This window comes from Cystoisospora suis (genome assembly GCF_002600585.1).
Source record: "Cystoisospora suis strain Wien I chromosome Unknown contig_1503, whole genome shotgun sequence".
NCBI classification, from domain to species: Eukaryota; Apicomplexa; class Conoidasida; order Eucoccidiorida; family Sarcocystidae; genus Cystoisospora; species Cystoisospora suis.
The window spans coordinates 11,665-28,664 of NW_027154303.1; the positions used below are offsets into that span (position 1 = coordinate 11,665).

Here is a 17,000-nt window from a genome sequence, read left to right on the forward strand (position 1 = left end):
CACACTCGCACCGCGATCACACACACGCTCGAGGGATTTGTGGCTCCCCTTACTAACCAGAAAGACTGCTGTCAACAAGCGAACCTTTTACACAGTAGCTCCCTGGACATCTGCCCTCATGTATAAGGCTACCGTGGTGTCGCTGAGAGCACACACAGTTAGGCTGCCTACTCGATGTCGAAAGGGAAGCGAGACTTCCTCCTTTACGACTCTCTTCGTCGACTGCTCGCACACCTCCCTCAACCAGTCATTTATTGATTCAGCGCAGATGTATTCTTCCTCTCTCTCTTGGTCGCTTTTGCTTTCTGTTTCGACAGTGACACGATGCATCAGACAGTCCGAGAGGGCGCGAGCAGCAGCACGCCAGCAGCCCATCTCTTTCCACCGACCATATGCACAAAGCAGACCAGAAAAGCTGAAAAACAGCCGGGCGCGCGATGGCTGTTTTTAGCCGGAGAGCCGCTCGACAACCCCCGTAAGAACGACGAGAGCCGTCGCCTTTCTCAAAAACAGGGGAGGAGGCCGAACTCCCGGCCGCCTCTCTCCCCTGCCTAGACCATCCATCTCACAGCAGCTCCTCTTGCGACTACTGCCATGCGATGAATTCAGACATCGACAGATGAGCTATCTTTTTGACTGTTACATTTTCTAAAGAGGATTTCTTTCTTATGACCTGACCCATGTTGTCTTACCTTCTGACTTTCTTGTGTGTGTCCGGAGCCTGAGTTAAGAAGGCGGGTAGTACTACGCGTCTCATCCGATGGATGGCGGCCGGTGCTCCTGCCGTGCGCCTCTTCTCGTCGTCTCTCTCTGAGTTTTGTGATGGGAGAAGCGAATGAACGACATAGAATGGCACCACGATAGAACGCAACCCTTGAACCTCTTCTAAACACTCACTACTCCTCCACAGTGTATTGACGACGACGGGGCCGTGAACGTCGTCTTCTCTTTCTTTAAGACTGCTGGCCTTTTCGAAACAAAAACAGCCGCTGGTTTCTTCTCGACCCTCTATCCTTTCGCTGGCTTTCTTTTCATAGTTTTTGACGGGAACTTAGTGTTCTTTTCTCTCTTCTATTCATTCCAATATCTTCTTGACTTTTCTTGCTTTCCGCCGGTGATTCTTCGTTTTCTTTTCCTTTCCCTAGTAGAAAGACACTCTCACCCGCTCGCCCAGGCAGCAGGCACGTCATTTTCTTTCCTCCTCCCTATCTTCTTGTCGCGGTGTCTCTGTATCTATCTATCTGTCTCTTTATTTCCTTATCTTGCTTTCTTCTTCTGTCGTTTTCCTATCCTCTATCTGTTAAAATGGAGCGTAGTGAAACTCATTATGTTTCATTTCTTGGTAATGAGGATGTAGAGAGCAACGACGGCGGACGTCGCGGCAGTGAGGGAAGTCGGACGTATCAAAGACGATACTTTAGTCATGATGACGGGCGTCATGACGGAGCTCTAAGAAGAGGTTTTGAGCGTTGTGTTGTCACGACGCGTACCTATTTCTGGAAGAAACTTTTAAGAAATCCCCGTCTCCGAAGCCGTGTTTTTCTTGCTTTAATCGCGTTAGCTGTGTCTCTCCTTCTTCTAGGCGTGTTTCTCGTTCAATGGCAACAACAGCAGCAGGGGGGTTTGGATGAGAATGTCCTTCCCTCTCATCTAGTGGATATTGACGATACCCCCAGTAAAACTCCGGTGAATATCTGGGATTGGCGAGAAGAACATTTCCTAAATGAATTCTCAGGCTTCCAAGCCAAGTATGGAAAGACGTATGCATCGAAGGAAGAGCGAGACAAACGATATGCGATCTATAAAAGTAATCTTATCTACATCCATACTCATAACCAACAAGGTAAGATAATAGACATGAGGGTTCTCACCCTGTGCCTCTATTCTATCGCTGAACGTTAGGGGCGAAGAGATTTCTTCTATCTACGGGGGATCACTGGGGAGATATTCTCATTCTCTTTTGTGAAGAAGAAGAGAAGATGATGGAGGGGAACACGAATAAGCAGGCAGAAACGAAGCTCGGAGAGAGAGAGAGAGAAGGAAGGGGTGTGTAGCAGTGTACATTGTCCACCGTACTCACTAAGTAAGTAGTACGGCAGATCATGACTGTTGGTGTTCACTAAGTTTTCCGGTTAGTTGTAGCTAGCTAGTCACTCGCTGAATTCAATCACCGCCATCTTGTCTAGTTAGTTTGTTCCCCCCCCTCTAGCTTCTTTCCTTCTTCGCTCCCCCTTTCTATCGCAGCCGTTGTTTTCTCTTCTTCATGTTGTGTTTCACTCACTCTCTGTGTGTTTTCATAACGTTGTCTCATTTCTTTGTTTTTCTCCTTCCTTCTTCGTTGTTCTCCTTACATCGTCTCTTCTTTCTCTCTCCTGTCTCTTTACGTATGCATCTATCTATCTATCTTAGCGACAGCGCGATATGAGGGCAACCAGAGTATATACCAGCTGTCGAAAGGCTGGCTGTTCACTTCAGCTAGTCTTGTCTTGTCTTACTCTTTTTTTTCAATTCCTTTCTCTTCGTTGTAGTGCATGCTTGACGACTCATCATCGTATGATCAACACCTTCGCTCCCGTGGAGGCAGGGGTGGCGAATGAAGAGTGAGAGAAAGGAAGAAAGACCATACGAGAGAAGACTCTTACATCCAAAGAGAGAAACAGAAGAGCGACAGGGAGAGAAGAGAAAAGGATTGTAGGGAGGGCAGGAGAACAAGAATGACCAAATGGATAGAGGGAGGAGATCACCTCATTCATCAGTGCCTATGACTATTCATTACACCTTCTATTTCTCCTACTCACCACCTATACTTCTTCCTTCTTGCAGCTCACACCTTCTCTCTCTCTTTATGTGTCTATGTGTAGATTCCCCTCTTCATCTTGACTGTAGGTGTCTCTATACACTCTATCTACCTATCTATTTACCTATCTAAACTTTGTGTATCTTCGGCTGTCTGTTGCGCTCTAGTCAATCTCTCTATCTTGTATTGTGTGTGCATGTGTTGTGTGGTTCGTCGCTTGTGTGTCTTTTAAGGTTTTTCTTACACATTGAAGATGAATCAGTTCGGAGATCTGACTCGAGAAGAATTTCGTCAGAAGTATCTAGGATACAGGAAGACGCATAACTATAGATCACATCATCTCGGGGTAAGCCATACATAGGCATAACGAGACAGATCATGAGAGAGACGAGACATGGGAAGAGACGATTGATGGATGCATCATGATGGGATTTCGGTGTATTAGAAAGATAGAACTCTCTACAGGTAGTTGCTACTTGTAGGTGCAAGGAAGGGTGTTCGCATGTTTCTTTGTTTATGTATCTACATAAGACAGTAGTAGACCCACATAGAGATATCAGTCATCGTACGAAAGAAGCTTCTGTTCCTACAGATACGTCGTGTATAGGATGTACCCACAGTGTATTTCGCACGTGTACAGCAGCGGGTCCCATACATACACCTCTCTGCATACCTGTCTCCTCACCCTGTGTGCGCCCTATAGTATGAATTTCCCCTGTCTTTCTCACTTCTTCTAGACTCGAATACCTTCCTGTCTCTCTCAGTATCTCTATCTATCTCCGCCCTCAGCTTAATCTATCATGAGTCGCTCTCTCTCTCCAACCCTCTTAGTCTTTCTCCTGACTCTCTATCTTTCCTCTTGACTAAGCTCTCTGTCGTCTTCCATGTACAACATCGCCTCGCTCTCTCCCTCTCTTTCCTACATCTTCCTCTCCCTCTTTCTTTCTTTCTTTCTTTCTCCTCGTAGGTGGCCAATGAGTTGCTCCGCACCCCTCCTTCGGACAGTCGTAATAGCACCCCACCCGTGCCATCGTCAGTGGACTGGAGAGAGAAAGGGTGTGTGACTCCTGTGAAGGATCAGAAAGACTGTGGTTCTTGCTGGGCCTTTTCATCTACTGGGGCTTTAGAAGGGGCCTATTGTTCGAAGACAGGCATTCTCATCAGTCTAAGTGAACAGCAGCTAATGGATTGCTCCGGGCCCGAAGGCAATGAAAGTTGTAACGGGGGAGAGATGCCGGATGCCTTTCAGTATGTCATCGACAACGGCGGGATATGTTCTGAATCAGCTTATCCTTATCTTGCGAAAGATGATCCAGTATGCCATTCCAAGTCGTGTAAGAACGTTGTTTCTATCAAGGGATTCAAGATGGTGCCACAGAAGAGTGAAGTGGCTATGAAGAGGGCTCTAGCACAATATGGACCAGTGAGTATAGCTATAGAAGCCGATCAAACGCCTTTTCAGTTCTATCACGAAGGCATCTTCGACTCCTCGTGTGGTACGGACTTAGATCATGGAGTGCTTCTGGTCGGGTATCACGATGAAGCGGGAGAGGGAGAAGAAGGAGAAGAGAACCTCCCGCGCCATCTGACGAAGAAGACGAAGGATTACTGGATCATGAAAAATTCCTGGGGATCTGACTGGGGGTCTAATGGATACATGCTCATGGCTATGCACAAGGGAGATGAGGTAAAGGCGGCGGCAACAGAAAGAAAGGAAAAAAGAGATAAGGAATGAAAGAAAGAGAATGAGAAAATAAAGAGATAGATTTGTTGGCGTTGCTGGGTGATCCAGTCGAAAGAAGGGTCGTTGGTCAGGCAAGAGAAGACATAGGAATTGAGGATAGGTGCATTGAGCGGAGATAGACAGACAGATAGATACGTAGATAGGTAGATAGATATGTGAGTGAGAGAGAGTCTAGGTAGGGGTTCAGATAGGCTCTCATTGGGCTGACACTTTCTATGTGGGGGGAAAAAAGAGGAGGTATATGTCTGTATTCATGTATATGAGGTACATATGTGTATATGTGTATGAGCGGGTGTATGTAGTAGTAGTAGTGATATGTATCCTTGGGTAAGTCCAGTAGGGGGGGGGGAAGCGAGGAAAGGTAGAAGAGGAAGAGAAGAAAAAGGTCAACTGGATAGTAGTAGTAGTAGGAGTGATTAGGGGGAGTAGATGGCAGATCAGCGGATAATACAGACGAATGAGTAATGGTCGGGAGTGGGGAGTAGTGTTGATCGAGGTGCCTTTTCTTCTTCTTCTTCGTCCGTGTACACCTGCGTGGGCCTTATTATCTCCAGACTCATCATGCCGCTCGCCACTCCCACCCTCGATGGTCTTTTTCCCTCTACTACAACTTCCACCTCAGATGTAAAGACAGAAGACATATATCTGGATGTCCTTGCGTTATATCAATAGAATTATCATTATCATCATCTTTCTCGTCCGGTCACGTCATTAGCACTTGTGTGTCGTACATAACGTTTCTATATACATATTCTATCCATGTGTGTGAGCTTCGACAGCAAAACACAGGATGTATAGCTCCATTATATATGTGTGTATGTGTATGTGCAATCGAAGATGGAAGAGTGTCTCATAAGAAGAATAAGAGGAAGAGCAAAGGCGGCAGGATGAGGTCGGTTAGAGAGAGAGAGAGAGTTTGTCTCTTTTTCCGCGAAGGCGAGGTGGCTGTATGATTTGCTTGGCTCTGTCTGGATCTGTGTGTCTCTTCTTAGGGGCAGTGCGGGCTGTTACTTGATGGGTCCTTCCCTATTGTCTAAAACGGAGAAAGCATGGCGAAGGCTGATGAGAGAATGAAGAGAAGGAAGAAGTAGATGTTTATGAGGAGAGAAGAGAAGAGGAGACGAAAACAGACGATGACAGGAGGAGGATAGGGGAGAGATAGAACGAAAGAAAAGAAGAGGACGTCAAGGAATGAACGGCGAAAAAGGGAGAAAAAGAAGGAAGAAATCGATGAAGAAAGTGAAAGAGAGAGAGAGTAGTAGCGGTACCGGACAGGTTGTTCAGTCATGAGGAGAGACGTGATGGAGATTCTTATGAGACATAACTCTTGCGACTAGTATGATAGCTACGATAATGTCTATACGGGTGTTGTATATCATCATCCGATCACTCCTCTATCCAAGGAGAGAAAAGACAAGAGTCATCCTGCTTTTGCATACATACGACAGATAAGATACATATATCTATATATATGCATATACATAGTATATCTGTATGGACGTGTGATAATGGGTACCTACATATGCGATATATGTATATCTATGGATATTATATATGTATGACTGAGAGACCCATCATTTTCCTGATCAAATCATTATCATTTTGATAGGTGGAGATTCTTCATAGTGAAGAATCATACGTATAGCAAGAAGGTGTCTTCAGTGAATGACTATGCAAGAGCACCACTTCTGCCTGTGTATCATGCTTGCCGTGTATCTTCTACTCTTATTATGCTGATGGTGTATGTCTCATACAATATGGGGGGACAACGGCGGGCGGTACCTACTACTACTATTACTACCTCCAACTACTAGCCGTCATCCTGCCGGCTAGTAGTTGGAGGTAGTAGTACCTCCTATCTTCTTCGTTAAGATACTCTTCATAGTGATGTTCCTCCTCCCAGAGGAAGAAGGAGAGGCGTCGTCTGTATGTGTTTCTTTCTTTCTTGCTTTCTTCTCAAGAGCCATCCTAATAGTCAACGGAGTGCGTTCTCCTTTTCATCCTTTTGCTGATGATGCTGAGTATGGTGTGACTCTTCTTATCTTATTATGATTGGTCTTATCCTTGTTCTTCCTCTTCTTCTTTCGTTGGCTTCGTGGGTGTGTGGGTGTGTGTTCCTCCGTTTCTTCTCTGTAATGGGACAGTAGTAGTCGTAATAGGAGTAGTAGGAGTGATAGTAGTAGTAGTGGTGGTGGTATTCTTGGTAGGAGTCCTAGTAGTAGTAGTAGTGGTAGTAGCGCGATAATGATGAGGGTGATTCATCTGAACTTTTCGTTAGGTGGGGGGTGATACGCACGATGCTAATGATGATGTCTGTGATTCTTCTGCTTGTAGTGTTGTGAAAGAGGATTACTGAAGATGTTAACAGATAGGAATACGAATAGAAAGGATGATGAGAAGAGACGACCCACGAGACGACGAGGCTTCTTTTTCTTTATGATCGATCCTCTTCAATCAATCTGTTTCTCGTTGTGTTTCTCTCTCTCCCTTGTCTTCTTCACTCCCCATCTCCTGCTGATGACTGAAGAGCAAGAGAGAGAGAAAGAGAAAAAGAGATGGCAGGAGCAGATGAAAGGGAGAGAGAGAGAGAAATAAAACAGATAGATAGAAAGATAGATGATGGATGGCTGGACCCACCATATTAAGTTGATAATGATGATGCTATCTATACAAAAGTGACGTGAAGATGATGATCGTATTTTCTTGTTGTCGTCTGTTCTCTTTAAAGTCTTCTCATCGCTTATGGATGAATGGGTAGGGGGATGGAGATGATGAGTGAAGATGGAGGAGATAATAATCGATGGGCGAGGCTAGATCGATCGATGGCGAATGAGGAAGGAAAAGGAGGTGGGGGTGTGTCGTAGTCGAGTCGTAGTAGTCGTTGTGTGCGGTCAGTGCTGTGGTGTACATACACTCGAAAAACATGATGGTAGTAATGATAAAGGACTATTTAGTTGTCACAAAACAACACACTATTGGCGTTGTGATTCTAAAAGAAGAAGATCGTCATGATGACTCATGAAAAGTTCACTCAGAATGATAATGACAGTCAACGGCAACTTAATGGTGATCGGGGTAGGGGTATTATTCCTACTTCTGTTACTCTTGTATATGATACATATATATATATATATACGTATATATATATATATATACATGTATTATGTGCGTATGTATGAATGAATGGTTGTATCTGAAGAAGATTGAGGAGGGGAAGGTTGAGTCCGGCCTTTCTCCTCCCTCTCTCACTTTTTTTGTTCTTGTCTTTTTAAACACACATCATCGCATCATCATCATTATCATCCATTCATTTGTCCGAGAGAAAGAGAGAGAGAAAGAACTGCATGCGTCAACACCATTAGTATCATCATGATCATCGTAATCTTTCTTCTTTTCATCTTCGCGTGATCCTAGTGAATCTTCTTTCCTGTTAGCACTCGCGGAGAAAGTGAGACAACCCGGGCAGGAGTAGTAGTAGTATTACTGTGTATGTTTCGGCCTATATTCGGAGGGGATGACACAAGTGTGGCCCCGGAGTATGAGGTAGTAGTAGTAGAAATAGGACGGAGTACGATAGTTAATAGTAATAAGGAATAGCTCGAATAGTCACAAGAGAAGAGGGAAGAAGAAGACGACATCCGGCTGCTTTTGTCTCCTCGCTCCGCTCCTCGTGGTGAGAAAGTAACACAAGAAAACGAACTCTTCCGAAGTTTAAGTGGGGGTGTGCGCCTCTCAGAAACTCTCTTTCGCTATCCATCTTGAAGATCTATCTGTATATATATTAACACCTCTTGACAAGAAGACGTTTCTCTATTAGGTGGGAGGTGTATTATAAGAATTAGTATCACTACGATACTAGAATGATGAAGGGCGATGACTGATAGATCGATGGTCCAGGTATGGATAGATAGGTAGATAGATGGGAAGTAGATCTCTTAGGGCCTCCCCCTCGTCTTTGCCATCGTCAGTTGTTCGTTACAGTAGCTAGACCAATCGACTCGTCTGCTAATCTCGGGCTGGATCGATTTCAAAGATGATGCGGATGTGACGCGAGAGAGAGAGAGAATGAAATAAGAAGAGGAAGCTTGTTGCTATCGGCTGGGTCCGTTAAGAAGGGGATAGATTACAGCCACAGGGGGAGAGAAGAAACGAGTGACGATGGAAGGAGAGAAGATCAATCGTTGTATATGATGAGGAAAATTCTTCTCTTACGACTTCTATATGTGGGAAGAGAAACGAGACAGATTCAAATGGTTCGCGAAGGTGTATTATAGAGATACATATGGTACAGCCCGCTGAGACAAAGAGAAGGAAGATAAAGATGGTCGTCAGCGGAGCGTAAATAGATAGATGCATATAGATAGATAGATGATACTACTGAGAATATTCATTTCTTCTCTTTCCTCTTCCAAACCCCTCAGCCCTTCTATACATAAATGTCTCTGTTGTCTTACTATTAATTACGTGCTTACCTCCTTCTTCATAAGTAGCCTAGGTAGTATATCGCATGTGTGCGTATCTCTCTCTCCCTACGTACATTCATACATATATATATATGGAGTGAGGAGATATAGAGCTAGACTGCTTTAGATGGCTGTGTCGCGACCCTCCTAGCTGGTATATATACATATCTCTGTAGATGCCTCTCTAGTAGTGTGTATCGAATCAGTCAGCGTCGTGGAGGTAATAATGAAAAGAAAAAGGAGGAGACCGTCGATCATTCTTCTTCTTTTGGACTGTTCTTTTTGCGGCAGGAGCAAAATGAAGAGAATGTCTTTCGTCTTTCTTTTGCGTCACTTAAAGTATTTCTTTCGTTCTTCTCTCTTTGTGTAAAAAGTCTGATGGCGATGGAGAAGGGCTCGAAGGAATGTTTTGCGTGCGCGTGTACATGAGATGAATCGATAGATAGATAGATCAACGAGAGATAAATAGATTACATGGTGCGAATTCGATCCATCAGTAGATAGATAGATAGATCAACGATAGATAGATCAACGAGTAGACAGATAAAAGACAGATAGATAGATAGATCGATCAACGGAGTCAATAGATGAATAGATAGAGAAGTAGTAGGGTTAGTTATATCTAGACAGAGAACGATATTTTTCTCAAAGTGAGAGGAAACGTGATGATAAGACCTATTTCATCCCCTTCTCAAAATAAGGCCAGTCATAGTCCTACTGTACTGGTACTGCTTACTGCATGAAAACTCTGTCAGTCTCTCCTCCTTCTCCCTCGTCAGGTTTGCTCTCCGAAGAAGACGGAGGAGAAACAGAAAGAAAAGAAAGATGAGAATAAGAGTAGAGAAAGAGGAGGAGGAAGAGAAGAAAGAGAAGAATAGAAGAAGGAGGAGAATAAGAAGACCATCGCCATAGATGACAAGGCTAAGCCTACTGCTATAAGTATGACTACTAACCATGTGACAGTACTATACTACTACTACTACAGAGGCGAAGACATACAGATGTATATCTATATCATTCTATATATATATATATATATATATACATAGATGGAGACCAGCAGTCTCTCCCGTAGATGCAAGGGAACGTAGAGACCAAGAAGAAGAGGGAGAGAAAGATGGGACACCCAGCCAAGAAGAAGAGAAGAAAGAGAGGAACATTTTGAACTGAAAGAGAAAGAAGAATGAAGGAGGTCAGTGAGAAGAACAAATGAAGAAAGGAAGAAACGAAAGAGAAAATGCATGAAGGACTTAGGTGATAGCCACTGCACTTGCACCACCTATAGGAGGTGCCCGTCGCTAGGGGTGCGCCCCAATCTCCCCCTTCCCCTGGAGATTTTCTTCTTCTTCTTTCACGAAACAAGAGAAGGGAAGAAAAAGAAAGTGACAGGAGAGAGATAGATACGTACAGAGAGCGACCGACAGAGAAGGAAGAAAAGAAAAGAGAGAAACTTTTCAGGAAAAGAGGACCTTCGTCCTCTTCATCCATCTGCCCATAGTCATAGACTTCTCTCTCTCTTTCGGGCTTTCTTCATCTCTCAAGTGAAGAGGAGAAGAAGTAAGACTCCTCGATAGGAGGAGGAAGTTGCCCCTGTAATGAACTAGGTTATTGAGAGTCACCTGGTGCTTTCTCTTTCGTTCAATCTTCTTTATCATTCTTTATCTTCTTCTTCTTCTTGGTCTTTTCCTCCTCCTCCTCCTACTAAGACTCTTTCTTCTTCTTCCTCTTCTACGCCTTGTTCTTGCTCGAGCTGTCGTTGTCGTTGTAGCAATCGATTCATCTCGATGATCTTCTTCCAGTCGTCAGCCTTCACTTCAATCAGATTCGCGTTGTGAGCCGCTTGTCCGCTGTACATACACCTCACAAATCACCATGACCATCATTCAGGAACAAGACGGGGGGGAGAAAGACACACAGAAGGAAAGATAGACGAGAGGAAGAAGATTTCAGGAAAGGACAAGATCAAGAAAGTAACATCCATCCACTGACTCCTTCCTCAAAGGCATCCTACCACGTCCAACCTACAGGAACACCCCGGTACATACACATATACATATATATATATATAGAGAGAGAGATGTCTAAGGGGGTATACGAGATATGAAGGAAGTGTGATGGTGAGGTCGTACATCGTTCATGTTCGTGAGATATAATTGAATGAATCACGGCATGCGCGGGTAAAGAATGAAAGACAGAAAGATTGAGAGAGAGAGAGAAAGAGAAAGAAGAGAGATTTTGACTAGTGGAGAGGCACACAAGAGCTCATCATCATCATCACCACCTCATGAGACGCAGGGGGATAGACTCACACCTATCAGGATGGACACGCTGATCTCCGGCGTATGTACAAATGTGTATCTATGTATGTAGGCATGTATATGTATGTAGATGTATATCTATGTAGGTATCTCTATAGACAGAAAGAGAAACAAGGAGAGAGAGGAAGAGACTTCCAACACGTGACACCTATTGCCATTCAGTATGAATTCCCTCCTATCCATCTCTCGTGGATACCAATACCTCTCTCAAAGAAACCTAGGGGAAAATTCCACACCTATCTATCTATCTATCTTTAATCTATCTATCTTAAATCTATCTATCTATCTATCTGTGTACGGTCATGGGGGTAATACAAGTGCATACAGATGGAGCGAAAGAGAGAGAGAATGCAGACTCCGCAGATTGAGAAGAAGAAGAAAGTGAGTGACGGTAGATGGATGGATACCTTGCAATTTGTTTCTCTTTCCATTCTTCGAGTTTCTGTCTTTCTCTCTCTTCTCTCTCCATCTGTCTCCTTGCCCTTTCCTGAAAAGAAGAAGAGACAGTCAGCTCACTGATTCATCTAGTTTCATTCGAAAGCAAGAGAGAAGAAGAGAAACAGGTCCTCCTATTCAATCAAGAAATCATGGTGTGAATTGCAGTTCCTCACTTCCTGCACCACCCCTAAGGATGATCATGGGCCTAGGCAAAGATGTATGGAGATACATAGGCAGGCGTACCTACATACATACATACATCCTCTAGGTGAGGCCTTGCGTATACATAAATACACGGACATGGCATACCTCTATATATATATGATATATCTCCCCATGTGGTGGTACATATCATATATATCCCTTCTATATGAATAAGAGAGAGTGACTTTCCCAGAGACACTCCCTACCGCTTCAAGCCGTTGTTCTTCTTCATCTTCACGCTGTTGAGTCTTTTTCCACTTCTCGACCAGCTGCATTTTCTTTCTTAAGAGAGGATTCACAGACAAGGAAGAAGAGGAAGAAGAACTGATCGTCTTCATTCCTCTACTGCCGCCTCCTGAAGAAGCACCACCTGCCACGGTAGTCGTAGTCTTCTTCTTTACAAGAGGCTCTGAGAGGTTCCTTGCTTCGCTGCTTCTTTCATCTGCTCCTCCTCCTCCTCCCTGAGGTGTACATACACCTGAAGAACGACCACCACCAGCACCACCAGCGACACGATGACGACGACGGTCCTCGAGAAGGGAGCTCTCTTCTTTCTCTTTCGTCTCCGTTGAAGAATCTCCCTCGTTTTCTAAGAAAGAAAAGAAGAAAGAAAAGGGTCAACAGAGAAACACAACAAGGCCATTCATTCTACACAAACCAAGAAGACGAAGAAGGAGAGAGAAAGAAAGAAAGATAGAAAGAAAGATGGACCTTCACTGACTCCTCTCCGTACCTGTACCGGTAGTACTGAGTAGAAGAAGAAAGAAGGAGAGCAAGAAGAAGGACAGTGTGTGGTGGATGAGAATTAACACGACGTGCGACAAAAAGGAGATCAGAGGAACGAGGGAAGAACACCGAAGTGAGAGAGTTGAAAGGAAAGCCACCTTCTCACTCCTTCTCCGGGAAGATCGAATGATTGAGAGAATGAATGAAGAAGATGACATAATGACACTCTTCTCCTTCTTTCTCCATACACCAAACCTGAGCTGATGAGGATACGGATGATACGGAGATAAAGGCGCAAGGAAAGAGCATCAGCCTGTTGCAGATGTTTCTCTCAAGGAAGACAGAAAGGTTTCAAAAGATACAAAAGCATATGAAGGGAGAAGAAGATAGAAAGGGTCTGCTGGTGCTGCTGCTGCTTCTGTTGCTCGTTTCTTTTCTTCTCTTCTCTGCATGCGAGTCTGTCTGTTCTGAAGAAAGAAGAAGAAAGAAAGAAAGAAAGAAACAAGTGAACAACGCGACACACACGCACTCATCTACCAACGAGAGACGTGTCTATACACTCACGAAAAAGACCCACGTGTAGCTGCCTCCTAGGCATGCATGCATGCACGTGTATATACACTGTATCCACAGGAGAAGTACCTGGGTGCCCCTACACCTACCCTTCATAGATCTACACATGTAAGTCTATATATGTATGAGAAGCGCATGTAGCGTGACTATGTATGTAGGGTGGATAGGTATGTATGTAATACGGATGGATAGGCATGATGTATGAATAAGATGTGCGATGCATGCAGGTCTTGACGTGATCTTGGTTTGCGCCAAATCTTTATCAGAATGCGAGATTCAATCACGATGAAAGAGAGAATGATACCGTCTCCCCTACGATTCTATCTGCGTATCACATGAGGAACTTGTAGACAAACTCTGAGAAGTTGGAGCTTTGCGGCGTCAGCTTAGATAATGAGTGCGTAGGAGAAGGAAGAGGACCGCCACATCACCCGTATCTTCATCGTCATCCCGCTCATTCACGACCACCAGAAGCTTTTCATATGAAGAGACATACACAGAGAGACAGAGAGACAGCAAGAGAGGGAGAGCGTGGTAGGGGAGCTGTATGCAGAGAAGCACACGTCACTGGTGTTGATACTAACGATGACGATGAGATAGATCTTCTTCTTCTTCTTTCTCCTGAAAAGCAAGCAAACCTTTGACGTTTATGTAGGAGGCGCTTGGAGTGTCTCTTTCTCGATCAAAAAATACTTCACCTGTCGATGAAGAAGAAGAGGAAGAAGAAGAAGAGGAAGAAGAAGAAGAGGAGGAAGGCGAGCGAGAAGTTTCTGTTTCATTAATAAGCGTGAAGAAGGGGAGAGGATGAAGAAAACTCTTTCAATACCTTTACCAGCATCATGAATCTACCCGTCCCTAAGAGATGCAAGGCATCACCTCTCTTCTCTTGTTTTGAGACAGAAACGGAGCGTTTAAGTAATGACAAGAAAAGACTGCTTTCTTCTTCTTCTCCTCTCTATGACGAATTGATTAATCACTCCATGGATCTCCGAAACTCCCTACCGACGAAGATGAATGCACCCCCTCCTCTCTGTCTCCTTCAGTCTACAGACTTTGGGTGATAAGAGCCACGCTAACTCTTATTCTTTTTCTATTGTAACGAGGCGGAAATGAATCTACAGGCCTTCCAAGATGTGCGAGAGAATCTTATGATCGTGATGTGCATGGGCGGATTGATTTGGGGAGGGATACTTATTCCCATATATCTCAAGCAAGATCAGAGAACGGAAGAAAGCAAGTACGAGGGGAAGAAGAAGAAGAAGATGAAGAATCTCTCTATGTTTGCCTTGTGTGGGAGAAGGAAGAGAATTCTCTTCATCTTGTAGATATAGATACAGTAGCCCTTTTACCGCTCAGGCGTCGCTGTGTCTTTCTCTCTCTCTCTCTTTTTGATATCTTGATCTCCCTCCTTTTCATGAGATTCTTTCTCTTCTTCTTTCTTCTTTTCATCGTCTTCTTCTTCTTCCTTCTCCACTGAGTGCCCATCTCCTCTCTTTTCCTCTCCGCCCTCTCCCCCTATTCGACTTTTCTTCTCCTTCTTCCTCTACTCGGTACTGGAGATGATCATGGCAATGACCCTAATACTCGTGCATGCAGGCACGCCTATGGTTATTATAGTATGCATGCATGCATGCACGATGGTCGGTATTATGGTGTGCATGCATGCAGAGTATGATCATTCAAGTATCGCAGGAGCCTACAGATAGAATCGCCCTAGGGTGATCAGAGGATTCACTAGGGGCAGCAAGAAAGCAACGGGTAGGGTAAGGAGACCTCTCCTTTTTATGCTTCTTGATCTTCCCGTTCTTCAGCTTCTTCACCGTGAGAAAGATAGGAAAGAAAGACGAAGAGGAGAGAAAACAGCTTTGTATTGTGAAGGTAGGTAGATGGCTGCTCTATGAAGAAGATGAAGAAAGAGACTCGCCACGGGTAATAGCCATGAAGGTTTGCGTTTGACTGCATCGACACACTTTGCAGACGAAGCAGAAGCAGAGACAACCTGAGAGACGGAGAATGAGAGAGACACAAAAAATTACGTCGCTCAATCTCTCTTCGTTCTATAGACCCATGCAAATATACGAGATAGCTAGACAGCTACAGCAAAGAGAGATAGAGTAAAGATAGATAGATAGATAAAGATAGATGGATCGGTATATACATAGATACACACAACATTTAAGTGGAATTTATGTTATAAAGGTCGCGAATGAGATGAGAAGGTCCGGAAATGTCGAGCTTCCGTTCGTGTGTACGGATCACCCCTGTACATACACCGAGGGGAACAGGTGTCACGTCAGCATCATAGAGAGACAGTTCATATCACTTTCCAAGTACCTGGAGGAGGAGATAAGAAAAATGAAGTCCATACCATATAGTGGACATACATACATACATATGTATTCAGAGATATCTATAAGATATACAGATATATAGATGTATGGAGAGAGAGAGAGAGAGACAGACAGAGAGACAGAGAGAGATATAAGGAGGGTTTGTCATGAGCTGTAGTGGTGCGAGTGGGGCATGAGTAAAACGAGAGAGATCTAGCGGAGAGCTTTGGGACAGCAGCACATGTGCATACACCACATTCACACAGATATAGAAAGATAGATCAATGAAAAAGGCTGGATGGTGACAGACAACCATACACACGCTAGTCTTCTACACATACTACAGATACATATTTATATTTATATGTATAGGTATGTGAGATGTTCTTGACTGCGCGTAGAAGCTTAGAGTAGACAGATAGATCAATAGATCGAAGATAGATCAAGGATAGATAGGTAGATAGCTCCGGATATTCACGGAGAGATATAGATAGATAGTACTTCCTCTTAGGATGGGTTGTCTGTCTGTTCCACTTTCTTATCTATCATCGTCACCCCCATTCATCCCTGCACGTGATCTATAAGAGAGAGACGCTCCGCTCAACGATGATGCAGAAGAAGACTAAGAATGAGAGGGAGAAAGAGAAGAAGAAGAAAAAAGATAATCTGGTAAGAAGTAGTGGTCAGGGAGGGGAAGGGTGTCTTTTCGACTGACCTACCTCCTTCTACTCTTTCTCCTCGTCTCGTGTGCGCATGCCGTCAGTTTGAAGCTCCTGCTTGCCCCTTGGCGCTGTCTTGACCTTACGACAGAGAAAGAGAGAGAGAGATATAAAGTCTGTCTCTTCTCTTGCTTCTTTCAGAAGAAAAGAATGGAGCCACCTTCTCTCTCTTCTTCATGATCCCTTGATCATCTTCTTCTTCTTCATTTGGTATGGTCTGTTCTTTTCTCTCCTTCCTCCTTCAAATGGCCTTATAGATTCATATATATATATGTATATATATATATATACGTGTATATATATGTATATCTGACCTCGCTGAGATTGACGAATGAAGAAAGGAGCGATGGCACTTTGGGTAGATACACCGCCGCTCGATATATTCTCTTCTTCTTCTTCGTCTTCTTTTTTCCCTTGTTTGATTCTGAAGGAGTTCTCCTATGACTACCGAGACTGTCTACTCTTCCTCTGGTGCACTTGAGAGATGCTCCCTGCTCCGTCCTCTTTCTCTTCTTTTCTTCTTCAATTGTGTCTTATTCCTCTCTCCCCCACTCTTTCTTTGATCTTTCCTCTTCCTCTTCTTCCTCTTCCTCCTCCTTTTCCTTAAGAAGTCTTTCTCTCGTCAACATTGCAACTCTCTTAGCTCCATCATACACACATTCACTGTACTTATATCTATCTATCTATC

At 44.0% G+C, this 17,000-nt stretch overlaps 2 protein-coding genes across 2 annotated transcripts; one reads left to right on the plus strand and one right to left on the minus strand.

Annotated features, from left to right (window-relative positions):
* Positions 1-169: 169 nt before the first annotated feature.
* On the plus strand, positions 170-7,602 carry CSUI_003394 (cathepsin cpl). Its single transcript, XM_068063592.1, has 4 exons — positions 170-1,843; positions 3,031-3,143; positions 3,765-4,484; positions 5,534-7,602. The coding sequence occupies exons 1-4, from the start codon at positions 1,306-1,308 to the stop codon at positions 5,576-5,578; spliced, it is 1,416 nt and encodes a 471-aa protein (XP_067924433.1). The 5' UTR covers positions 170-1,305; the 3' UTR covers positions 5,579-7,602.
* Positions 7,603-9,331: 1,729 nt separating this feature from the next.
* CSUI_003395 (uncharacterized protein) lies at positions 9,332-16,947 on the minus strand. The gene is made up of 6 exons (XM_068063593.1): positions 16,313-16,947; positions 13,620-15,262; positions 12,698-13,157; positions 12,171-12,553; positions 11,730-11,809; positions 9,332-10,851 (listed from the first exon to the last, which is right to left on the minus strand). The coding sequence occupies exons 3-6, from the start codon at positions 12,906-12,908 to the stop codon at positions 10,656-10,658; spliced, it is 870 nt and encodes a 289-aa protein (XP_067924434.1). The 5' UTR covers positions 12,909-13,157; positions 13,620-15,262; positions 16,313-16,947; the 3' UTR covers positions 9,332-10,655.
* Positions 16,948-17,000: the final 53 nt, after the last annotated feature.

Coding starts and splice junctions, on each gene's coding strand:
- CSUI_003394 (XM_068063592.1), top strand. CDS start 1,306: ATGGAGCGTAGTGAAACTCATTATGTTTCATTTCTTGGTAATGAGGAT. Junction 3,144..3,764: donor ATAGATCACATCATCTCGGG/GTAAGCCATACA, acceptor TTCTCCTCGTAG/GTGGCCAATGAGTTGCTCCG. Junction 4,485..5,533: donor CTATGCACAAGGGAGATGAG/GTAAAGGCGGCG, acceptor GTCTCTTCTTAG/GGGCAGTGCGGGCTGTTACT.
- CSUI_003395 (XM_068063593.1), bottom strand. CDS start 12,908: ATGTCATCTTCTTCATTCATTCTCTCAATCATTCGATCTTCCCGGAGA. Junction 12,554..12,697: donor ACTCAGTACTACCGGTACAG/GTACGGAGAGGA, acceptor TTTCTTTCTTAG/AAAACGAGGGAGATTCTTCA. Junction 10,852..11,729: donor AAAGAGAAACAAATTGCAAG/GTATCCATCCAT, acceptor GTGTATGTACAG/CGGACAAGCGGCTCACAACG.